Source organism: Astyanax mexicanus, chromosome 1 (genome assembly GCF_023375975.1).
Source record: "Astyanax mexicanus isolate ESR-SI-001 chromosome 1, AstMex3_surface, whole genome shotgun sequence".
Taxonomy (NCBI): domain Eukaryota; kingdom Metazoa; phylum Chordata; class Actinopteri; order Characiformes; family Acestrorhamphidae; genus Astyanax; species Astyanax mexicanus.
The window spans coordinates 12,707,669-12,734,361 of NC_064408.1; the positions used below are offsets into that span (position 1 = coordinate 12,707,669).

The window sequence follows — 26,693 nt, forward strand, 5'->3', positions numbered from 1 at the left end:
AAAATAAAGGTTTAAACAGCTTTCAGATTTTCTGTTTGTGTCATCAGGCTCAGTCTCAAAAAGACAACCCAGTCAAAGACGGGTGAAAGGTGCTCCTTCCCCATATCACCCCAGTGGCTCTCAGCAGCTGAAGCCGTGTGACCGAACCCCTGTACCACCGCGCACATGGACCATGGGCCACGGCAACGTCTCTTCACCAACACACATCTACACTGACAAGGGTGTCCCTCTCTCCATGATCTACAATATGCCAATTGATTTGCCATACACGGTTCAGCCTAACTCCACCATCGTTCAACATGGCTCCCAGAGCGCTGCAGCTGTCAGGCACAAAAACGGCCCCTTCTTCTATCATCATCCACAGTACTGGCCAGGGTTTTACACAGAAGGTGAAAAACCTGGTTAATACAGTGAAATGCTGACTTATTATCATTGATATGTACATTTAACTTTTACTTGACACATGTATCTGGCCTATTACAGTGTTACCGTGCAGCTCCCCCAGCTCCTTTCAGGTTCCAGATATGGCAGTATCTTATCATCCAGCTGCCCCATACTTCCATTACAGCTATTATCCTGTAAGAACCTTACTCTAGTTGATGGCTAACACATGCTGATCATATAGATGTATTTTAAAAAAGTATTTAAATAATGCAGATCACTCATTTCTACCATTTGTCCACCAGACCTACACACTTGGCTACTTTCACCCGAGCGATCACAATCCAGACTGCTGGTCAGGTGGCAGTGGCGATTCCAGGACAAGTGATGTCAACCTGGACACCGTGTTTAAGATTGTGGATGAGCTTCAGAGTCCGCACAAGTTGAACAGTGTCCATGTGTCCTCTCCAGACCAGTGCCCTTCCACCTCCACTGCAGAGAAAAGTCCAGCAGGATTCAGCCAGCCAAAGACAGTGAGGGCATCATTAATAGCATCATTTAAGAAGGTTAGGAAGGATTTTGATAACTGATATTCACTTAAGTTCAACAGATGTAGTCAGGGATTGCATTGCAATAATTTGTTTTGCAATACCATATCAAATTTTAAACAAAGCATTGATTTTTAATTACTAGTTTCATTTAGTGTTATGTTTAAACCCCACCCACTGGATACACTGGCAGGCCAAAAAAAATGTCTCTAAAAAAATACACTCTAATATTTAATTTGATCGCTTCTATCTTTGATTGCTGCACGCATTCGCTGTGGGCATTGTTTCAATAAGCTTCTGCAGTGACACAAGATTTATTTCAATCCAGTGTTGCTGAATTAAAGTTTCACCAAGATCTTGCAGCAGCATTAATGATGGTAGAGTCTGACCACTGCACAAAGCCGTCTTCATCCAGCACATCCCAAAGTTTCTCAATGGAGATAAGGTCTGGACTCTGTGGGGAACAATCCATGTGTGAAAATGATGATCTCATGTTGGCTAAATCACTCTTTAACAATTCCAGCACCATGAATCCTGACATTGTCATCTTGGAATATGCCCGTGTCATCAGGGAGGAAAAAATCCATTGATGGAATAACCTGGTCTATATTCAGTATATTCAGGTAGTCAGCTGACCTCATTCTTTCAGCACATACTGTTGTTGAACCTAAACCTGAGGACCAACTGCAGCATCAACCACACATCATTTACTTATAGTTAAAACCAGGTGGTCACTTTTTTAGCCAGGCAGTGTACATTGTTATACAATAACATATATCTGTTGTTTGATCTCAATGACTTGTTTCAGACTGCTGCTGTTTTTACGGCTGATATTTCTGGGGAAGGAGATAGAAGGAGAGCGTCACACACTACCACCAGTGCCTTACATCCACACCAGAAGAGCAGCTCATCTGGAAAGCATGATTGAGGAATATGTACCAGCTTTTATATATCTAAAAGGCACCACACCTTATTTTTAAATTAGTAGTAAAGTTCCCTTCTGTTGTAAGCTCCATGGTTTTGGTTTAAATTTTGGACCGTATTTGTATTTTAATCGGCATTTACTTTAAGGCCAAATTCTTTTAATGGATCGGATATAACATCGTTGAGAATGTACACAAAAAAGCGTATATTTTTAATTTAAGTTGGACAAAATACAAAATATTTCTGTTATCTATTTGCATTTGTCTTTGTATAAAGTGAATAATTTGCTATATCCTCCGAATGTTTATTTATTGCTTATAAAATATTTTAACTTATTTGCTATTGTTTTCTAATATTTATTTAGATGTTTATTTTTAAAAGTAATAACTCACACTTTTTATCATTTTAAATATTAATTATTTTTAGCACAAACAAAGTTGAATTTTAAAACAAATATTTATTCATTTAAAATATATATAAACTAGAACTAGACTTGGCCGTTTGAGTCTATTATGCCATTAAATTCACTGAAAATCTTTATTTATATTTGACTAAATGCAAATCATAATTAGTCAAGACCTTTAAAATATTCAGTTAAATAATTTCTTGTTTCATGGTTTAAACATGAACAAATTGGTAGATATACTGTTTATTTATAAGGTACATCTACATAATAGATACCATTATTACATACTATTGTATAGGTTCACTTTCAATGTATTAATGTATTACTAAGTATCTGATAGATGTTTGATAGACTGGACATTATTAACCTACATTTAAAATCATCATTTAAAGGTAGAATGCATGTTTAAAATGCAATTACAGTCAGATTTGTACAGATTTGTCTCAGTCTGGATGCTCAAATGAATCACTTGCAAATAACACATCAACAGATCTGATTTAACAAGAAAATCTGATTTGCCTGCAGTCTGAACATAGCCTTAGTCTAACCCATATTTAGCTCTGCTGAGCTGATGCTGTTTGGGTGGTGGAATATTACAAATATATATCACCAAACTGGCCACAAAATCCTGTTCTCCTCCACTGAAATCCTACACTTTTGGACCAGATAATGGTTTACACGTATTGTGAATGAAAAAAAGATGAGCTATATCAGTGATATTCACTCCCTGGCCTGCAGGGCCACAGTGAAGCAGTTTGGTGATTTCCCTGCTCAGACACACCTGGTTTAACTCATCTGTAAATTGCCAGGTTTGGTAGGTGTGTTTAAGAAGGGGAAGCACCTATCTGAGCTGGATGGTGGGCCCTCCTGGAGTGGGAGTGAATACCCCTGAGCTACAGTGTGTAACTGCATACCCACAAAACATAGAAATAACACAGCTGTGTCTCAGTAAGTGTACACAAGTACAGTGTTTAAATAATTAAGGAACACTTGTAGCAGCTCAGAACACACCATCATGATGCCACTACCATGTTGCTATCACAAAATAGTCTACCACCCAAGTGGAATGGTGATTGGGCATTTTCTTAATGTATGCACATACAAGGCAGGCATAGCTATTAAATTGACAAGTGCATAACATACAGTATGTTTTTAAACTGACATGCCTTAAGTGGAATCTAAATGAATCATGAAGAAATGTCCATACATGTATAAGTTGTGAGATGTTATCTTGTAAGTGAGGTTGAAAACTGGCTAACATGCTCATAACCTGAGTTATTGGAAGGCATTACCACCCACAGGTTAGTGCAGCATTCTGTAGAACATGATACCAGTTCCAATTTTCAATGCAAGAACATTGGTTATAACATGTGAGCTGGTATGTAAGGTACCAGTAAGGTACCAGTCAAAGGTTTGGACACACCTTCTTGTTCAATTGTTCCCTTTATTTATGTTCTACATTTTAGATTAATATGAAATGAAAACAATTAAGATACTCATATGGTATTATGTAGTAAACAGTAAAAAAAAGTGTCCACCACAATCCCCTGATCTAAACCTGATGAACTGAGATGGTGATTTGAGGTGATTTAGGATGAGCTGGAGAAAAGCAGCAACTATTGTTCAGCACCTCCAGGAACTCCTTCAAAATGCTGAGAAAACTATTCCAGGTGACTCTCCCTCATGAAGACACTGAGATTAAAATACCAAGATTGTGCAGAACTGTCCTTAAAGATTAATGTGATACTTAGAAGTATAAAAACTATTGTAGCTGCCAATGAAATGCAAGTATCTCCATTTTGTTGATGTGTAGTTTGAATACACAAACTACCTTTTTCACTGTAATAAAATTTATTGATCAATGAACCAATAGAAATGATCTGAAATAACCTATTTTACATTGACTTCCACTGAAGTATAAGAAAGTTTTATCTCTCTCTTGTAAATAATTATACATGTGATCCTGTATAGCTTTAATGACTTCAATATTATATGTACAATATAACAAATCATACATTAATAAAAAGATAGAGAAGACATTGAATGAGATGAAGAGGTGGTCCAAACTTTTTGACTGGTACTGTATGTGTGGATGAGCATTTTTTTAATTAATAATAATTAGGCAAATGCATAGTAATTGATTAGAATTCACCAGAAAATCAATAATAATAATAATAATTTGACCAGGGATGCCCAAACTGTTGCACATTCAGTTTCTCAATCAGTTTCTCTGATTTTGCTATTTATAGGCATATGTTTGAGCAAAATGATCATTGTTGTTCTATTTTATAAAGTACAGACAACATTTCCCAGAAAATTCCAAATAAAAATATTCTCATTTAGAGAAAATGAGAAATGGCTGATATAACAACAAAAAATGCAGAACTTTCAGATCTCAAATAATGCAAAGAAAGCAAGTTCATATTCATATAGTTTTCATATAGAGATCAGACATCAATTTTTGCTGGAGTAACCCTGTTTTTTTTTTTTTAGAGTTTCCATGCAGTTTCTTGGCATGTTCTCCTCCACCAGTCTTACACACTGCTTTTGGACAACTTTATGCCTTATACTCCTGGTGCAGAAATCCAAGCAGTTTTCAATATGGTAAAATGAAAGAAACTCATAATTTTTAAGCGGTCTCTTATTTTCCAGAGCTGTATATAACAGTAGGTAAGCTCCAGCAGCGTCCGCTAGAGGTCTCCGCGTATCGCCCGCTGGTACAGTCAGCATGGCGGAGCGCCTCTGCTCCACCCTCCGCGCCGCTCAGCCCGCAGGTAGGCGCTTCATGAGATCCCCAGGGAGGGACACTCGGCCGGGCTCCTGCACTACAGCGCCGCTGGGACTTTCTCCAACTTCTCCAGCCTGTTCCCCTGAAGCAGGCGCGTGTTCTCAGTTCTGTACTAATCTGAGACAACAGCGGAGAACTTTTTTGGCTGGGAGGGATCCGTGTTTTGTGTTCTGTGTTGTTCTGTTTTGTTTCTGAAGCCGCGGAACTTCTCCGTACCCCTCGGCAGAGCTCCGGATCCTGGGAGATGGGAGGCGCGGCTTGGGAAGGTGCTGGAGCGGGGAACATGCTTCACATGATGGCCAGCACGCCTGGGAAAAGCAGTGATTACTCGGCTCGGCTGCGCGGATTACACGTGATCGTGGATCGTGGTTTGCTTGAGACCTGCTTGTCCTGCTGTAGAGTGGACTAAAACTTCAGGATCCTGCAGATAAACAGCTGATTCTAACTTTTCCTTGTGTTCTGGATTTTTTTCTTGTATGGATATTGGACTACACACTGCAAAGAAACTCAAAGGGCTCAAAGGGAAAAAAAGCCAGCCAGCAAAGCTTGCAATACGTTCTTGATTGATTGTGGGAGTGCTGAAGGCTACACGTTGACTTGCAACGTTCACTATCTACTGGTTATTAGTTCATGTTCATTGGAATTATTGGAAGCAACCCTTGGATCAATCTGACATCTGTTCATTTTGGATACTTTGGAAATATTTCAGCTGGAAGGAGCAGAGCAAGGAGAAGGATACACCACTACAACCTGTTGCTCTGCTTTGTTTGGGATTCCCTTGCTTTGGTCAACAAGTGGATATATATGTGTATATGTGTATATATATATATATTTTTTTTTTTACACATATATATATAGTCTAAAGTGTGTCAAATCTATATATATATTTATATATAGATTTGACACACTTTGATCAATCTAGGCTAGGAATGGCAGTAGTTGTCTGGAGATGATTTGGGGAAAATTCTGTTCAAACTCCCCCCAATGATTCCCATTAATTATTTTTTTTTTAAAAAGGTACTGAACCGGTACATTTTTTTTGCCCATCACCACAAAAAAAGAGTGCAAACTGTACTCTTGAGAAGTACCCTTCTCAAAGGCTTAAAGGTACAACATGATCCTTCAGGTCCAACTGTGTCCCTTAGATTGTCCATAATCTAATCAAATATGTATGTATCCCTTAACTAAATGTACTGAAGACATTGGCTACTAGTGCATTTACTGTTTTTCAGAGAGTGATCCGGAATATTGTGTATATTTGTCAATCTTATCTAAAGCTCTGGATCAATGCACACTTCCAACAGATTCCCACTTCCAGCAGCATTAGTGTTTATGCTCAGTTCTTTTACTTCACCATGCATCCTGTTTTTCACCTCCTCCTCCTCAGTAGTGAGTGATACAGGCTAAATCCAGGCCTGTAGCTGTTCATGCATGTCATTGATATGCTATATCAGGTGGCATCACCTAAACCATCATCCAATGCATGTTTGTTTTAATAATTAGATCAAAGTTTTTCATGAGTTCCTACAAGAGCTAATAGCTAGCATTACTAGTATCTCAGCAGATGCTCTACTGTGCCTTCTCCAAGTTTCTGGACCATGCCAGGCCAGAGCAGTCTTGAGACTGGGCTTTATTCTTAATAGGACGAAATAGGTGAAGGAAGAACCACCTGAGCTCATCATCATCACCATCATCATTACCATTATCTTGTAAGGAGACAACCCCAACCACCTCCCAATAGGAGAGCCGCGTGGAGCTGCTTGCCGTTCAACCCTGTGGTCCTTGCACTATGCACCCGGGCCAATGAGGGTCTCCGGGCGGCGGCTGGCCGGGCTGTGGCCGTGGCTGCTGGCGGCCGCCCTGCAGGCGGCGTTGGGCCATGCGGGCCTGGAGCTGGCGGCGGCCGTGGAGGCGGAGCGCTCGGCGCCCCGCGCCGTCATCAAGGTCAGCGTGCTGAAGGAGCCCACGGCCAAGCCCATCGTCCTGGAGGGCGTGTTCGCCGGAAGCAGCACTGGATCCGCACAAGGGAAACTCATGCAGGTAGGGGCTTACTGGAGTGATGATGAGTGGTGATGAAGGCCATGATGGATGGTCATGCATCAGTTGAGTGTTGTGGAGAAAATGTGGAGCATTTGTGGCATTACTTGTACTTCTCTTCTAGATCAAGTTCTAGTAGAAGCTAAAGTTTCTGCATTAGACCCAACAGGTGTCAAGCATGTCCACATTTTCCAGTTTGGCTGCAGGTTTTCATTCGAGTCATGTAGAATCATCCTCAATTATCAAATCAATCAAGTCATTCGTTGTTTGAACTGATTATTTACACTTGGAGTTCTCTTCTAGATCAAGTCAAAGTAAAAGCTAAAGTTTCAGCATAAGTTTCAAAGTCCACATTGGGCCGGTGTGCCTGCAGGTTTTCACTCGAGTCATGTAGAATCATCCTCAATTATCAAATCAATCAAGTCATCCCTTGTTTTAACTGTTTTTTTGGATACAGAGTGTTGTGGAAGAAATGTGGAGCATTGTGATTGCTTGGACTTCTCTTCTAGATGAGATTTAAAACATGCAATAGTAAACTTATAGCTCATGCTCTAGAGGTGTCAAACATGTCCACATTGGGCCAGTGTGGCTGAAGTTTTTTTTTTTATTTCTATCCATGTAGAAGCCAACCATCAAATCAGTCAAGTCATCCGTTGTTTGAACTGATTATTGGACACAGAATGGTCTTGTGTTAGAAGAGTGTTGTGGAACAAATGTGGAGTATTCTGATTAAGTGAACTGTTCTAAATGAGCTTTAAATTATGCAATAGTAAACATATAGCTCATGCTCTAGAGTCATCAAACATGTCCACATTGGGCCAGTGTAGCTTTAGGTTTTCATTCTAACCACATAGAAGTATCTTTGATCATCAAATCAATTAAGTCTAACTGATTATTGGATACAGAAGGGTCTTATGTCAATAGAATATTGTAAAACAAATATTGAGCATTGTTATTACTTGGACTTCTCTTCTAGATGAGCTTTTAAACATGCAATAGTCAACATTTTGTTTCATGAAGAATACATGCAAATTTTCAGTATAGGATTTAAAGTGTGGGAGCAAAGCTGTCATAAACACACATTGGGCCGGTGTGGCTGCAGGTTTTCATTCTAGCCACGCAGAAGCAGATGTCATCAGTTGTTTGAAGACTGATCAACATATTATTGGATACAGAATCCACAAGTCTCAACAGTGTGTTGTGGAGCAAGTGTGTTATATGACTGCCTGGACTTCTCTTCTAGAGGAGCCTTAAAACATGCAAGAGTAAACATATTGTTTCATGTAGAAATAATAGTTTCAGCACTGGGCCCACAGTTTGGGAGCTAGCTCATGCTGGTAGAACATGAGGCAGGTGATTGTTTTGTTGACAGAGGTTATCGTGTACTAAATACAGCAAGTGTAAAAACGTGATTTCATTAGTCTCTCTGCTAAATGAACCTGAAATCATAAAAAAGTAGGTATCATAGGTATTAACCAGTTCAGAATAGGAACCATAGTTTGGGAAATAGCTCATTCTGGTAGAAAATCAGACTGTTGGTTTGATGATATTGATGGTGACAGAGGCTGCAGTGGTTTGGATACAGTATGATTATCTGTCAGAACATTTTGGCACAGTAATAAGATATTCTAACAAACTGTTGCTTACTATGTAAAACATAGTAACTTATCAGCCAAGGTTTGCAAGCTATTTATTCCAGATATGGTGGTGGTGGTGATGATTTTGATAGTGATTCAAGACATACTGGACTGAATACAGAATGTTAGAATCTGTCAGGAGGTTGTTTTAAAACTCAAAATGCATGTATATGTATGGTGATATTTTTGAATTATTTTCTACATACAGAATTATATGTCTTTTTTTTTTAAATGTCAGTAATGTACGTAACTCTAGACTCTAGAAGAGAAATGTAAAATGGATGAACTTTTCCAGTAACATCATACAAACTTTAAGAGAATTTCAGCCTAATCCTCCTTATAAATGTGAGAAACATTCTAATGCTTTATAATGCTCACAACAAGTGGTACTTCATATTTGTTATTGCAGCTATTCTGCAGAGCTCAAATTTGCGTAATCGCCCAAGCTTATTTATCAGCAGTAGTAGTAGTAGTGATAGTAATAATAGTATTATTGGACGTAAGTCAATATTAGACACTGAGCTGCCAGACATATCACCCTTAAGCATCACTCAAAGTGTTTCTCTGATACCTCTAGCTTGTTTGGACAAGATTTCACTCTAAACTACCTCCCGTTGGCAAAACCTCGCTAGTAGGTGAAGGAGATGGCATATTCTGAACCGCAGTGACCCCTGTGCCTCTCAATCTCAGCACCGTCAATTTCCTCGCTGGTGATGACAGGCGTTAAATCTTCCCCAGCAAAGAGCCGATGACACACGTGTTTATCATGATAGAATCATTTTTTAATCTCATCAGAGATCTTGCCGCTGTCTGGCTGACATGAGGTGATGTTGCCAGTGAAGTTCTGGTGAGGTGACTGTGTGTGTGTGTGTGTGTGTGTGTATGCCAGCTACCCCACCCAGGCTGTAGTGGAGGTGAGAGATTTGTGGGCTTGTAAACTGTTGGGCTTGTGCTCGGAGGCCAGGCTTTGCCAGATGTTTTCGTTTTTGAAGACAGCGTACAGGGCAGCGCTGGATAATGGCCTAGTTAATAAAGCTAACAGGGGTTAATCCAATAAATTCAAATCATATAAAGATATAAAATCTGTTTTTATTCACTCCACGATAATGTGAACAACAGTAAAGGAACAGTTCAGAAAACAGAGATTAAGTGTAGTCTTGGACCACACAGCATTTTGAAAAGAGATTTTTCTTTAGAGAAATTTAGTCTAGGACTGAGTTTAATCCCTTTCAGCGAAACCAACATATCTGTAGTTTTGCACTTGAGTAGCAAGGCTAATAAAGCTAACAAACAATGCAAGCTTATGGATATAAATTTTTTTATCATTTTTTTTGCCGAAGCCATAACACGGCTTAAACTAATGTTGGGTTCCATTTGAATTGGGATGTTAATATTTCTTCAGTTTCAAATAGCAAATTTCAACTGGAACGCTCCCACAAGTTGCATTTTCTATTCTGAATTTCTAAATGAATTCATAATCCAAGACCGCTGCACTGCATATCAACAATAGTAAAAGCAGCAGAATTATACAGTTAATTATCACATCTATATATTTTAGTCCTTAGATTTATATCTAATAAACCCTGCCATCCTCACAGTACTGTTCAACATTTATATATGGGCATGTTTTAATGGTGTTTGAATCCAAAACAATGTATTATTATCAACTGTAGTCACTAACAGTGCTAACCTGACAATGCTAACAATGCAAAATGAGAAGTGTGTCATATTTTGGATAGATTCACTATAGAACACTAGGAAAGTTTTGCCAGGGCAGTCGTGATAAACTCTAAAAATCTTTCTAAAAGCTTTCTGCTCTTTTTAAATGTTGGTAACACTTTATTTGGATGGTCCATTAGAGACTACTCGTAGATGCTTAGCTAACTAACTAACATTCAACTGAATATCTACAGGTAGCTTATTCCTTCATCTCCCATCCAGGGTCCTTTTTCCATTGAAGTTTTCAACATCTTGGTCTTGCATCCTGTAACAACATGAACAACTTTGCCTCTAAAAGAACATGATATTCTAACAACACAGCAAGATCCTAGTGGAATAATAGGTTCTAAAAATACAAAATGTAATGTGTCTGCACAATTTGTTAATGATTATAGTTATTGAAAGATCATAATACAGATGCTCAGAATCCATGGGTGAAGATTTCCCAAGATCGCTATCATCATTATTAAATGTAACTGAACTGTAAGTGGAATGTAATGAATGTAAATGATTCTCTACAGAGTGTAAGCCTGTACCTAACTACAACCCTAACCTTAACCATAAATCAACCCTAAAACCCAGTCCTAAACCAAACCTTAACCTAAACATTAAGTCTAACCCTAAACCCAATCCTAAAATGTTAAGCTACAAGTTTAGGTTAGAGTTGGAATGAATTTCATCTTAGAGTTCAGTTGCATTTAATAGATATGCAGTTGAATGTTAGCAGCTATGAGGCATCTATAGTAGACCGTCCAAATAAAATGACAGCTATGTGTTTTTAAATAATGTACAATTATCATTATATTTAAAAAATCTCATTCCATTGTTTTTTATGCATTTTAAAATGTCTAGTTGTGGTCTCTAGTATGAATGAATGCCATGTACTCGGTACTCGGGTGTTTCTATTTATCTCTGCTTTAGATCACTGAATTAGAGATATCTGAAGAAAGACAGTATTTGGCTCTCCCCCTCCTCCCTGCGAGGAGGGCCCCCCTTCCTCCTCCTCAAAACTCCACAGTCCCTTACACAGGGACCAATAGAAATACTTGAAAATTACCTGAAATTAACTCGTTTTACATTGATCTCCATTGAAAGTTTAAGAAGTTTTTTTCTCACTCCTGTAAAGAAGCTGTTTTGGAGGTTGGTCTTTTTTTGTTTTTCATTGGACAGTGATAAAATGTTGAGTTAATGTGATATTATCTTGACGAATCAATAAAAAAGTATAGCAAAATACATACTTACATGGCCACTAGATGGCCATTACTACTGTTTAGAAACAAAACTTTGGACACCAAATATTTTTTATGCTGGATTTTTGTAAAAACAAAAACTGTGAAAAACTGTGTAATTTTAAAACTTATTTTTAGCTTTAGCATACCCTGTATCATACCCCTGTGACAGTAGAATTAATGCTAAGCTAGTTAGCATGTGGTCAGCTGAAGTGGAAACTGTATGAAGTGTAAAAACAGTACTGGGAAAAACAGGGAAAAAAGGGAGAAGAGGGAGTTTGGGAAGCATGTGAAACTGCCTGCTCTATCTTCACTCTCTAGGTGCGGCGGTATGTTGAGTAGCAAAACAGACAGTGTTGTCTGTTGTAATTGACAAGGAATTACACAGCCTTTACATGTGGCAAGCCCGCTGCTTTCATATGGGCAGAAAAACGACTGGCATGTGTGGAAGTGGGTATGTGTGTGTCTCTGTGTGTGTGTGTGTGAGGATAACCCACTCTTGGGTAAGGTGCTCTCTCACCACACAAAGAGTGTGTTGTACTATGCGAGGTGCTCTTTGTTGGTGCGCCGACCTGTCGCAACAGGCCTGAGTTGCAGGGGAGCGCTTTGTGCTCTGGCTTTATGCTGCTTTCCTCCAGGGGACGGAGGAAGGGAGGGAGGGAGACACAGAGGAAGAATAGAAGAAAATGGGATACATCATTCTGACTATTTAACACAGACTCTTTCCTGTTCGATCTGTAGCCTCGGACCAGTTTACTCTGGCAGTGCAGGATCAGTTTCTGGCCTTCTTTAAAAGCTGCAAAGCTACATTTCATCCAATGACCTGTTACCCTTTACTGGTGGAAGCAAAGGAGCAGAATATAGGGAGATATAAGGTATAAGGTAGTAGGGATGAATGGATCTATGTCTGTGTGCATTTCTGACAAAAAACTAATTTATGTGTTAGCAAACAGTTAGCAAAAACTAACTGTCGTTAGCTAGCTGGCTAAAATTAGTTAACCCTTTCAGATCTGAATTATCTGAATTCCAGTGATGGAAACAGTATGAGAATGCTGTTTTCTGTCTATAATGTACCCAAAATAAGACACTACTATCCTGATATATAAAATCTATATTAAAATAAATCCAAATAAACTGGATTAACATCCAACTTGTTATAGATTCACATAATGAAGATGATACCTAGCTAGCCATATTCATTTCCTATTTTTTTGTTTTAGGCAAAAGGCCAATTTTCTGTGAGTTAATTTCATGTAATCTTGTAGAATTTCTATTGGTCCATTCATCAAGAAATTTTGACACAGTGTCAGGAACAGATAATGTGTTCAAATGAAAAAAATATTGGTACCTTATAGGGTAAGCTTGATTTTTTTTTTTTTGTTCAAGTTTTCCTCAGTCTTGTTTTTCAGGGCTTGGGAGAACTTCTTGGGAGTTCTTTCTACTTATAATTCTATTTAAGTTCTAGGCATTGCATTTATTAGGCTTCATTTGGGCAATATGTTATCTCAGAAATAATTGGGATAAATGACATTATTGTCATGTCATATGCCACTAATGAGGGCTGGGCATTATGTATGTAATATTAAATATTATGTATCACAATATTTAAAGTCATTTTTACAATACACAGTATGTTTTATTATATTTGCACACACTGACAAAATGTCTTAGTTGCTACTGATTCTGGAGCAAACAAAAAATCAACAAAAAGGGAAATACTTTTCATATTTGTTTTTCATTGGAAAGCAAGGATTTGCATATAGGACATAGTATATTAGCTTAAACATTTATTATAACTAACAGAAAATACATAACACAAGTTATCCAAATAATGTTAGCTAAAATCCTGCACTTATTAGCTTAGCTAGTGTCACCTAAAGTATGATATATCACATAACTGGTGCATAAAAATACAGATTTTGAATATAAAGATAATAATGCAACAAAAAAAAACATAAAATAAAACATAACTTGTGACAAAATAAGGATAATTACATAGGGCTCTGTTACTGTTAGCCATTGTAAAAGCATATACACTAATGCGCTACATACTGGTACTTTATATATGTTCCTCTGTGTTTTTTATTAAGCTACTCCTACATTGTTGCACAGTAAAACGAGCATAAAGTGTATAATCAGAGGTGTGTGCAGCAAATAGTTAAATATCTTTATTGCTTTGCCTCTGAAGTAGAGGTTTGAAATTACTTTAAAAATAACAAGAAGTCTTTTTTTTTTTTTTAGTTTTTTTTGTTAAACCTCTGTCCAGTCAATTGTTTGCACTGAAAATCAATCAACTTTTAAGGCCTTAAAATAAAGTTGCAGTGCCGTTTCTTTCATTGCTTCATTGCCCCTGATCTCTGAGGCTGACCCTGTATCAGATATCTTCACTAAGGAGAAAAAAGGACGAGGAAGACAAATCGCTTTCTTAGAGCATTTCTTAGAGTCTGCATTTCTCCTTTTCTCTTTCTTTTTCCTCTCTCTCTCTCTCTCTCTCTCTCTCTGCTTTTCTTATTCTCTTGTTCAAAGTTTTTCAGGCGTGCCTGCCTGGCTGTCCTCGGGCTACACTGAATTCGACACGCTCATCCATGGCAGAAGATGACAGCCAGTTTTCATAACCGCCAGTAATTACACATCTCAGTCCAGCTTTGATCTCCTTAAGCGCAGTGTTTCTCCAGAGCCACCGGTTGTCTCTCGGGGCCCCGGATTCGCCTCGCTTTACTGGGCCCAGCCAGCAGATCACAGAAAGAAAGAGCGAGAGGAAAAAAACAAGATTAGACATGATGATGATGGTGGTGGAAACGTTTCATTTAATTGAGGGGGGTGGGCATCACCGTGCAGCCACTGGTCTTGAATGGAAACAGATCGTGTACGGGCTGTGTACTCTGCTTTGTGAAAGTGGGTTATTAATGGTGTTGAAGATTTTTGCTTGTTGTTGAGGCTGAGAACCGTGCTTGGGTTACGTTTTTGGAAAAGATTATATGTCAGTAGGACAGAACAGACGTGACACTATTACATGTTCTCTTGCCCGGGGCTATTTCTTTCTGTTTTGGACATTTTAAAGAAGGAGCCAGGCTAGCCTTGGATTGAGTTGCACAGTCTGTGGTGATACTTTCATAAAAGACCTTTTTAAACTCAGTCCTGTTCGTTCCTTATAGAATAAAACTTGATATTTATTGTTTTTTAATATTGTGCTGTTTGTACAAACAGAGGAACGTGTGGAGGAATGTAATTTCATTGCACTTCAAAAGGTGTACTTTTACTTCAAATCAAATTAAATGTATTTATATACAGCTCTGGAAAAAAATAAGAGTCCACTTCAGTTTCTGAATTTGCTATTTATAGGTTTATGTTTAAGTAAAATGAACATTGTTGGTTTATTCTATAAACTACAGACAACATTTCTCCCAAATTCTAAATGAAAATATTTTCATTTAGAGCATTTATTTGCAGAAAAGTTATTTGCAGAGTTCAGAAATAAATATTTGGTTGAATAACCCTGTTTTTTAATCACAGTTTTCATGTTCTTTATCATCTTGGCATGTTTTCCTCCACCAGTCTTACACACTGCTTTTGGATAACTTTATGCCTTTACTCCTGGTGCAAAATTTTGTTGGATGGCTTGTGATCATCCATCTTCCTCTTGCTTATATTCCAGAGGTTTTTAATTTGGTAAAATCAAAGAAACTCATAATTTTTAGGTGGTCTCTTATTTTTTTCCAGAGCTGTAGAGCTTTTTTTGCAACTGGTAAACTGAGCATACAGTACAGAATACAGAACAACCAGTGGAGAATGAAGAAATCCAGGGATGAACCAAGACTCATTATGTTATCACATGTACTATGGCTAATATGGGCTAAAATGTAAGCGGGGACCCATCCTCCTTTGGTCAGACTATTTTTAAATGAATGTTAAAAAAATCATAGGTCACCACATCCACTATTTATATATATATAAATTCCCTTTTAGGCATAGAAACCCTTAATGAAGTCTTATGCCCCAGTAAACCCTCACCCTTCCACGCTCTACACTAAGGTCATTTTTCCAGCTACAGGGACCAGCCTCGGCTGTGGCAGGCAGCAGGCCTGCTAAGCACTTCACCAAGGGATTTTGACTCCAACCGTTGCCCCCTCGAAACCCCTCCCTCTCGTCCGATATCAGTATCTCTGCGCTCTTTGGTCCTGCGCCCGTACCTTTGAAAAGGCTAGAAGCACAGATGCCTTGGCAGGCTCCACATCCGTGCGTTTGGCCGCGTCCGAGGGGTCAGGAATCCCGGCCGCTCGCGCTACAAAGCGGACGTACCGTGCCCTACTCGGAGCAGTGCATTCTGGGACGGCTTTGAACTTGAGGGGAAAGGCAGCTGTTCCCTGAGCCCACAGAGAGAGTGGGAGGGAAAGCTGAGGGGGGGTGGGGGAGGTTGGATAAGGGGGCAGTTTGAGGTTTTGCCCGCCGCACCTTTTGAAGTTAATCCCGCGATGGGCTCTCGGCCCAATTAATAGAAGCTAAACCGTTTTATAAGGCTCACTTTCCCCTCGGAGATTCCTTACAATTGTTTTTTCTTCCTCTTTTCCCTCCAGCCTCTTTTGGCAACCTCTTTTGTGTTGGAAAGAGGTTGCCCTGACCTTTGTAATGGCTGCGTTACAAAGACACCGGGTATGATTAGCCTCGGGTCGGTGTTTAAGGCCTGTTTTTATTGACCAATTTGACTGCGATGCATAGCTTGGATCAGCTTTAAAGGAAAACTCTTTATATTTTTGTGGCGTATACAGCAGCAAGAAAAGGTTTGGACACACCTCTCCTTCTAATTCAATGGGTTTTTTTAATTTTTATTTTTTTTTACATTGTGAATGCAATATTGAAGACAATATTAAAGCTATAGAGAAACACATGCTGAATTATTTTGTGTTAAACAACCAGAATATGTTTTAAACTTTAGATTCTACTAAGTAGCACATTTAGCTTTGAGGACAGATAAAATTTGAAGTTGGGTTAGTGTTCCTGGGTTATTACTAATTAAAGGTGAGCGATATGGCCCTACAATAATATAATGATATTGCATGGTATTTTCATGATATTAATACTCTTGGTGATATGACAAAAACTTGAAAAAAAAAATTAAATACACTACTGCAACAAAATAAAAATGATATTTTATTATTGCATACAATATGACATGGCACACCCCTAACTGAGATCCTAAAAATACAAGAATTTTCATCAAATTTGTAACAGAAGTAAATGATCCAGAATGTTATAATTAAAAAATAATACACTTCAAATATCTCCATATATCCAGGATTAAAGTCAAATAAATGATACTGGACAGATATAATATGTCTCTCTCTTAAACAGCAAAAAAGTAGTACCCTGATCTGATAAGTAGGGGTTGGTGATATGGCCGATATATTTCAGGGTATAATATCGTTCACAATATTCAAAAATGTTGGCGATATTTTTGAGTAAGACACGATATGGCACACGCCTAGCACTTATTATATCCTCAATAGGCTTAAAACAAGCATATTGTCAGTACAATAAGGACATTTATCACAATCTGATAAAATAAAATAAAAAAAATCATTGTATTGCCCAGCTTAAGTTTAAAATGTTGGTCAAATATAGACTGATACTCCTTTTTTAAAGCAGTTATCTGCCAACAATGATATGATTCCAGCTTATTATGCACCCTTTAGGGTGTAAATGTGCACTACACTGTAAATCTCAACAAATAATCTCAGTACAAACAACAGTTGGCAACCGTTTCATCACTGCGGCTGTGTAAAGTTATGGTTTGTTGTATGGTGGTATTTTCCTGCCTGTATATTTTCTCTCTCTCTCTCTCTCTCTCTCTCTGGAGGATACGCCACTATCTCCAGCTTGAGGGAGGCTTTGTGGCGGCGGATGCGTCGGGGAGAAGGCGAGATGAAAGCGTCCCGAGTTGAAAACGTGAGTTGGGATGATTAAAAAGGAGAGCCTTGTTTACTCGGAGCTTCCGATAGGCCTCCCCTCCCTTCATTCAGATGAGCTTCCTGTCCGTATTTCCCCCCCTGGAAACTGATAACAGCCCAGCCAGGCCTCGGGCCCCTCCCCGCCGCTCAGGGCCTGTTGATGTTCTGCGCTCGGGCTCCTCTCGGCTCTTTTCCGGGTGTAAACAGCTCCAGTGTAAAGTGATAATCTTATGATTTGAAGTCTCCGGTCTTCAAAAGCCTGATTCCGGCTCTAGAGTGAGACTTTGATGTTTGCTCAATATGTGATTAGCTAAGATTTATTTTGTTTGCATTTGAATATGGGCCGGATTTCCCGTATGAGAAAGATCTCGAGCAGTTCTACAGTGTTGGAATGAGAATCTCACAAACACTGTCTATTCTCAAAATTCTGTCTATTATTATAATTTAGTAAATTTGTGTTTACAAGTTCCAGTAGAACTGTGTAATCTTCTTTAATGTTTTGTCAAACTATTCCTTCAAGGAGGCGATTTAACTCATTAGACTCTAAATATAATTTATAGGCCTTAAAATAGAACCCTGTTGGACTCCACAGCATGTGCTAAATGAAACAAGGATCCAAAGGTTTCTTCACTTTAACTCTGATATTGTATTATCTGTTTTAATCGTAATGCAAAAATTACTGTGAAATATTATTATTATTATTATTTCTAATTTTCCCTATTTTTTCTTCCAATTTTTTTGGTCAATTGTCCCACCAATTCAGCTGCTACTAAGCTATATATCCCCCATCACTATTGATGCCACAACACAAGGAGGGTTAAGACTAGCACATGCCTCCTCCAATAAATTTTTGAACATTTGCTGAGTAGCATCAGAGCACGCTCGGAGGAAAGCACAGTGATTTGCTTCAGATACATCAGCTCACAGATGCCTTGTGCTGATCGACATCAACCTAGGAGTAATGAGGGGAAAGAGTGTCATCTACCCACCCAGAGAGAGCAAGGCCAATTGTGCTCTCTCAGGGCTCCGGCAGCTGATGCATGCAAGCTGCATGACTGGGATTCAAACCAGTGATCTCCTGACCATAGCACTTTAGCGCTGCTGGACCACTCTGTCCTGCCCTGTGAAATAGTACTTGAAATATTATATAAATTTGGAAATGGTTTGGCTTAGTATGTCTTGTGTAGTCCTGCAGGTTTTTATTTCTGTTCTAGGGCCTGTAAAACTGATCCATTGAAAAGAAAGTGATGTTCACACTGGGCAAAAAAAAGTCTCTATTTAACTAAGTAAATGATGTGGGGTTGATGCTGCAGTTGGTCTGCAGGTTTAGGTTCAGCAACAGTATGTGCTGAAAGAATGAGGTCAGCTGACTACCTGAATGTACTGAATATAGACCAGGTTATTCCATCAATGGATTTTTTCTTCCCTGATGACACGGGTATATTCCCATAAGATAACAATGTCAGTATTCATGGGGCTGGAATTGTGAAAGAGTGATTCAGGGAGCATGAGATCATCATTTACACACATGGATTGAGAGAGTTCACCACAGAGTCCAGATCTTAACCTCATTGAGAATCTTTGGGATGTGCTGGAGAAGACTTTGTGCAGTGGTCAGACTCTAGCATCATCAATGCTGCTGCAAGATCTTGGTGAAAAATTAATTCAGCAACACTGGATTGAAATAAATCTTGTGACATTGCAGAGGCTTATAAAAACAATGCTACAGTGAATGTGTGCTGTAATCAAAGCTAAAGACGATCCAACCAAATATTAGAGTGTGTACATAGCAGCATTCATGGCATAGATTCAGAGTGTAATTGGTTAAAAGTGTTGCATGGTGGAGATTCCTGCTTCCGTCCTCCGAGCAGGTCTTGGGCAATGTTACAAACACTGAGGGACCCTCAGCATTGGGGGGGCGGCATGTGAAAGCTATCTGTATCTGTACACAGGAAAACGGGGTCAACCTGTCTGCCTGTATTGGTCCACATGGGGTTGCTTGGGCTAGCTGTGCTTTGTGAGTGTATATGTGTGTGTATGTGTGTGTTGTGTGCTGGACAGAGGAAACATGGCAAAGCTTTTAAGGTGGTCGGCTTGTCTCTTGTTAAGTCATTAGAGAAAGAGAGACAGAGAGTGAGGGACAGATGCCGGGTGTATTTGTGTCTGTCAGTTGGAAATGTTACACAACACATTCTTCCGCAAGTTCAAGGAAAACGGCCTCCAAGAACGCTTCCATCAAGCCGTCGACGCTCAGGGATATATACACAAGCGTGTGTACATAAGTGTGTATGTATGCAGCAAACACAGTGGGGCATTTCCAGTCATTTTGTGGTCAGGAAGTCAGAGGTAGAGAAAAGGAGTGATTGATGACTCAGATTTGAAGTGAACAGAAAGAGTCACATGCGTGAAATTTAGATTTAAGCGTCATTTGAGAACAAATAGGCCTCAGTTTTTTTCAGTATTTTAAATCGTTGTTTGAGGTACAAATAGTAAATATACAGTATGACTTTGATTGGGATGAAAAATGCTCATATCCTGTTTTATTTTTAGGGAGGCACTGAAATTAAATGTTGAGTTTTTTGGCCATTTAGGCCAAGGCAGGTTTTAATTGATTTACAACAATTTAATTGATTTACAACAAGCATTAATCATCTGGCTCATGAGGTAGTTTGAACTGTAATGAACAATAATGAAAAAAATAAATGAATAAATAAAATGTTTCTCTGGTGAGCATTTGTTTACATTACACCCCTGCCCCTTCTCATTTTTCCGCCCGTTCTTGGTCTCCCTATCTCCTTATAAGGGTGTTTTTTCCCGGCTGTGTCCCAAATCACTAGCCGGGCAGTGGTAGTGTATTGGACCGCGACCCTGACGACACAGGTTTGATCTTGCGTGAGGAGCAATATGTTTTACCTGCTTTAAGATGAACTGTTCTGCAATTGGGTTCAACAACCCTCTGGGCTGGAGAGCTACTAGTCTGTAGCATTCAATCCCATTACAGAATTTTTTTTTGTGTCCCGCCACGTAATGGCTTGAAAAATATCTGGCTTGATTGCAGACCCCTGATTTGCAGCAATTACAAAGATATTTTTTACATTTAGCACATAATGTAAGCATTGCACAATACATTTACCTCAGCAGTGCTGTTCTAATCATAATTTTACATTTACCTTTACAGCATTTAGCTGATGCTCTTATTTAGAGCAACTTACAAGGTTATTCCTATTGCAGAGCTAGGCCAATGTAATGTTAGGAGTCTTACCCAAGGATAGCACAGCATAGTAACCCAGATTGGGAATTGAACCCCAGTCTCCCACCTGGTAGCTCACTGGCAGACAGTGGTGTTATCCACTGCACCACACCACCAATTTCACGTCAGCAGTTTTGGTGAATAAAGAAATGCTACAGCTAAGTTAGCTTAGCTAATATTACTATTCTAGCCCTTTACAGCTTGTATCTTAAAGCTTGAAAACAGCTAGTTTGTGAGGAGAGATCGAGGATCTGCTACCACTGCTTGAAAAAAGTCCTAACATTAGAGAAAACACTACAGTGTGACATTAAATAATTAAATATACTTATTTGGCCAATATTTGGTGCTTCTTTCTCATTTTCAGATGAACAATTTTGGTTGCTAAATTTGCAGTGCCTTTACACACACACACACACACACACACACTAGAGGTTGCACAAACATACATTTATTTAATGTCAGGCTCCTTCCTGTGAGTGGTGCAGTGTGTAGTGTAGGGTATGTGTATGTGTGTGTGTGTGTGTGTGCTGCTCTGGAGGCAGCAGTGTTTCTGCTTTAGGTCTTTAGTAGTTTGGGAGGATGGGAAAAGCATTACTGCTGGACCTCTCCTTGAACTCGGGTTCTGTGCATCTCTATGTGTTTGTGTGGCCTGTTAAGTCCATCTGCGGCCATTACAGTAATCCAAACCTATACTTTAGAGTTGAAGTATTGTTACTTTAATAACTACATATATGTCTTTGCTGTTTTAGAGATATAGAAGTTTTTGTAGGGAAGTAATTATATATAGCCTACAACTAGAAGAAAAAGAAAATTTAATTGTAGATTCATTTACCAAGATGATGGTAACCCAAGTGGTTGCTAGGAGTTTTCCATGGCTTTACCAGTGGTTGCAATGATGTGTCAATTATATACCTGTAAGCCTTTATTGCACAGGACTAAGGCTAAGTTAGCTTAGCTAACATTACTATTCTAGTTTTGTACAGGTCGTAACTTTCAGCTTGTAAATAAAGAAATGCTAAGGCTAAGTTAGCTTTCAGCTTGAAAACTGCTAGTTTGTGAGAAGAGAACGTAGGCCTGCTACCACTAATAATAATTTGGTTGTTTAGTTTAAAAAAGCTGTATATATACATCAGGGGTGTCAAACTCATTTTGGCCGAGGGCCACATTGGCATATTGGCTGTCCTCTGAGGGCCAGATGTAACTTATAAATATAAGAAAATGTAACCAGATGTAATATAAAATGAATGTAATGACTCCTTAATGTTAAATAACTCTCAATATATTATTTATTCAATCAAATATTACAGTTGCATGGAAAAAATGTTTGCTTGTTGCTCTATTAACATAAATCCTTTTAATTTGTCATGTTATGAAATCCAAAAACTCCATCAATCAAGAACCAAACTAGTCAAGTGAATAGAAATGACATCAAATACAAGTTATATTAACTTTGATCAAAACGTTTGATACTGAAATAAGGCTTTTAATAAATATAAAATATAAAATTGTGAGCTGTTAAGAACACGTGACAGATTTAGCATTTCCTCAGATTTAGCAGTTCCTCATCCAACCACTAGTCTGAGCTGCAGCAGCAACAGCACAAGCCCGCAGTCTTTGCTTAGTCAGAGCTGCAGCCCAGCCACGGGCTACAGGGCTCAGCTGAGCCAGTCTGGAGCGTTTTTAAAAATTTGTAAGTTCTTCTGTGTATGAAATAAAATAACCCCACTAAACGGATAATACAGCTCTCTACAGTTCATCTTTCAGCCCAAGCAGCTAACAGCAGCAGTTTAGAGCAGCCGTCACAGAGTCACTGCTGGGATTACATTATAAACAGGTCAGTTAGCGCGCTGCTAACCTCATGATGTTTATAATTACGGAGTTTAGTGGACACACCACGGCTGCAAGGTTAGACTGTTGAAGACTACTGAAGACTATTAAAGCAGGCAACGCAGCGTAAGCAAAAAAAACAAAAAACACACACACACACACACACCAAAATACAAGTTAAGATAAAATATGAAAACGAACATAATAAAGCATAAATAATTAAATTGAATTGCGGGCCAGATGTATGCTTATTTTGTTAACCCGTGAGGGGCCGTATGAAACCGCGTCGCGGGCCGGAACTTTGAGACCCCTGATATACATGGTACATGGCAAATATCTGGCAGAAAAGTAAGAAGAAAACATTAAGAAAGAAGAACAATAACCTAAGTGAGACATGGCAAAATAATATTATAATAATATTAGTCCCATGTCCCATTACAATTACATTTTAGTGCAGATCCTAATAAAATAATTTAATAATTAATACTAAAATAAAATAAATGGTTCTTCGCTTGTACACATGACTAAGTAAATGTAGCTTGCTACTCTTCACCTCTGGGTCCATTCGAAGCAAACAATCAAACCTCCCTGTTCAAAAATTCATATGCAACAGTCGTTCCCTTAGCACTGGGGCAGATGCCAAGGTAACGGTGTGAAGCAGACCATCTGTTTTACCTGCATATCAACTTCTCCCAGTCCAGGTGTAACAACCTCAACCTCTCCGTGATAAACAACCACTGAGTACTAGCTGTGCTTCTGCTTCTCACAGTCAGTGACCAGACATTAGCATGCAGTGCTAGCATATGCTTTTGTTGATTATGGTCTAACTGTGTCTGAGGAACTAGCATTGTTAGATGAATATTAAAATATTCCTGCTTTTATTTAATAATTGATCAGATATTCACATTGGAGCCATGTTTTTGTTGTTGTTGTGTTATTAATTCGACTAGCTAGTGTGTTAAATTAAATATCCATAAAACTCTGAGGTAAATACATGCTACATATCCTTCTAATGAATGCATTCGGCTACTTTACCACAAGTCTACACTTTGCTGACACTTACATGCATCAGCACACACAGCTTGACTAGTCCCTGTAAAGAAGAGCTGTCAGTGAAACTCTAGAACTCTTTCCTTCATCTGGAATGATGATTCTTCATACAGTACTTTTAGGAGGATGAGTGGTCAAATCCTCACAGCAATGTTCTCACAGCAAAATTCTAGTAAAAATCACATTAATACCGTATTTTTCAAACTATAAGGCGTGCCGTACTATAAGGCGCACTATCAAGGAAAATCTATTTTCTGGTCTATTTTCTTATATAATGTGCACCAGATTATGAGCTGCATTTTAAGCGACACTAGTAAGAAACAAGGGTGTAGCCATGTTTATCTTCTAATTCAGCAGGTCTCATTGCTGGAGGGGGTGCTTAGGTAAATAAAACTGTAATAAAAAAAAAACTTTTTCTTTCAAAGTCAAACGCGCTGGATGTAAATCTACAAAGATTTCTCTCCTAAAAATGTTTATTAGGGTGAGTAAAGCTCTTCCATTTATTTACAGTAATAAGATAAGATAAGAAAAAAAAACTATGTATACAAAAACAATTACAGGAAATTTACAGGAAATATATAAAGATACTTAAAAAAAAAAAATATATATATATATATATATATATATATATATAGTAAAGGAAAAATATATACGTACATCTAGTGCATAGAGATATGATTATGATAAGGTGTGACCAGTATTATTGCACAAAGAGTAACTAACAGTGAATAAGTACCAAATAAATAGTTGAACATTTATATTACATACAGTATGTTTGGACAAGGGCTAATAAACATTGCTTCATTTGTAAATTTGAAACTAAACTAATTTTCTACTCATATCTTGAGTTTAATTCATTTTTTTTTTACATTTAAAAAAAAAAACTAATAAAAAAAGAGTAGCACTTTTTAAAAGAAATGTAACAAAAGAAAGGTAAAGGGCAAATATTAACCATGTAAGCTGTTTATATTGCTTGCAATTTAGGTGAAGCAAGCATGTGTAAAGCATTTTAATGTAAAATTGCTTAATTTTGCTGAATTAAATACAAGTAACAAAGTAAACGAGTAACAAAAATATGAACACCACACAAGGGTTAAGTGCGCCTTATAGTAAGAAAAATGAACAATTTGTAGTAGGTCTAATTAGCAATATATAAATGTTAAGCCTTCCACTTTATATTAATAACTGCGTAAAAAAAGTAAACTGAGAACAGTCACCGCCATCTTCATTCTCCCACCGAGTCAGCGAGCGTGTCTAAAATCAGAGCAGCTGCGCTGAGCTGTAATGAGCACTGTACACGTCCTGCTCTAATTCAGCTGCTTAAACACTATTTATTTAGCGCATGATTGATACCTTGCCGTGTTTTCTTTCTGCCAGGCTGATTACTCAAAGCCACGTCTCACACTGTACTGTTCATGAGGTTCTGAATGCTCACATTATACAGCGTCAGATATGAATCATCACATTAATGCCACTTAAAAGCTCCCAGGCATTCCAGTGAATTATATGTTCCTGCCCTGAGCGAGGAAGCGGAGGGCAGATGTGACGAAGCGCTCGGCTTCGCATCAAAAGCGGGGCCCTGCGCTGAAGACACACATGCAGTTTATTCTGTTTTACGCAATAAAGAAACTGGAAACTGACTGTAGAACAATCAGAGGACCCTGCATGAGCTAGAGCTATTGTTTAACTCCCTCTTTTTGAACTGTAATCTCTTAATCACTTAATTACATAGTTGCGTAATGATTTACATTTACATTTACTTAGCCTTCTTTATCAACAGCTGCACTTCTGGTTAACACTGTATGTGAACCCTGCTACATAACCCTAGTATAATAACAATAAAGTGGGACAACAAGTAAAGTGGAACATGTTTAACCACAGTACATTTGATCCACAATCTTAAATATCTTAATAAGGTTTGCGTTCACCAATCAAAAGTTTTAGCAGAGAAAATGCTAAATAAATGACCTTTTTTCCCAATTAAGCCTCATTAGTCAATTCCCAATTGTACTCAGATCTGATTTTCCTATCCTGACGGTTCTCACTGATAAATATGAGTGAGCTGTATCTGTCTGTAATGGGAACGAATCTGTCACTGAAATGATACACATGCACACACTGATAACATACAGCTCTGGATTAAAAAAAGAGATCAATTAAAACTGCTTGAATTTTTGCACCAGGAGTAAAGGCATAAAGTTATCCAAAAGCAGTGTGTAAGACTGGTGGAGGAGAACATGCCAATATGTATGAAAACTGTGATTAAAAACCAGGGTTATTCCACCAAATATGGATTTCTGAACTCTTAAATCTTTATGAATATGAACTTGTATTCTTTGCAGTATTTGAGGTCTGAAAGCTCAGCATCTTTTTTGTTATTTCAGCCATTTCTCATTTTTTCCAAATAAATGCTCTAAATAACAATATTTTAATTTGGAATTTGGGAGAAATGTTGTCTGTAGTTTATAGAATAAAACATCAATGTTAATTTAACTCAAACATAAACCTATAAACAACAAAATCAGAGAAACTGAAGTGGTCTCTTAATTTTTTACAGGGCTGTATGTGCATGTTATAGATGAGAAGATCGATAAGGAGACCAGTCACTGGTCGGATTATATTTAACGGCCCTAAAAATCTGATTTGAGTCACTTTAGCCTCGTAATGTGAACGCAGCTGTAGTAAGTAAGAGATCACTGCGGACAGGGCGGGTTGTTATTGAGCCCCTTTGAATTTACTGTTGAGTATCTGGAGAGGAAAACAGACTGTGTTTGTAGAAGCTGATTCCTTAGTAGACTGTTCTTCTGTGTTTATTGAGGTCAGTAAGACTCTCTCTCTCTCTCTCTCTCTCTCTCGCTCGCTGTGTGTGTGGAAGTGTGTGTCTAATGGCAACGGCTTGCTTTGATCAGTTGACCACGGGTGACCTAATGTCCCTTGGTTGTACTTTAGCTA

The 26,693-nt window shown here is 38.4% G+C and overlaps 1 protein-coding gene across 2 annotated transcripts in view; it reads left to right on the plus strand.

Moving 5' to 3' along the window:
* The window catches only part of LOC103040062 (E3 ubiquitin-protein ligase RNF43), a 212,584-nt gene that overhangs the window by 3,099 nt on the left and 182,792 nt on the right, over positions 1-26,693 (plus strand). Inside the window, exons 3-5 of one of the 2 annotated variants that reach the window (XM_049466290.1) lie at positions 48-389; positions 484-578; positions 687-947. In XM_049466290.1, the coding sequence (XP_049322247.1) occupies positions 48-389; positions 484-578; positions 687-947 (698 nt within the window). Of the gene's footprint in view, positions 1-47; positions 390-483; positions 579-686; positions 948-5,874; positions 7,088-26,693 lie in introns of those variants that run through there. The other variant, XM_022665826.2, reaches the window with a different exon arrangement.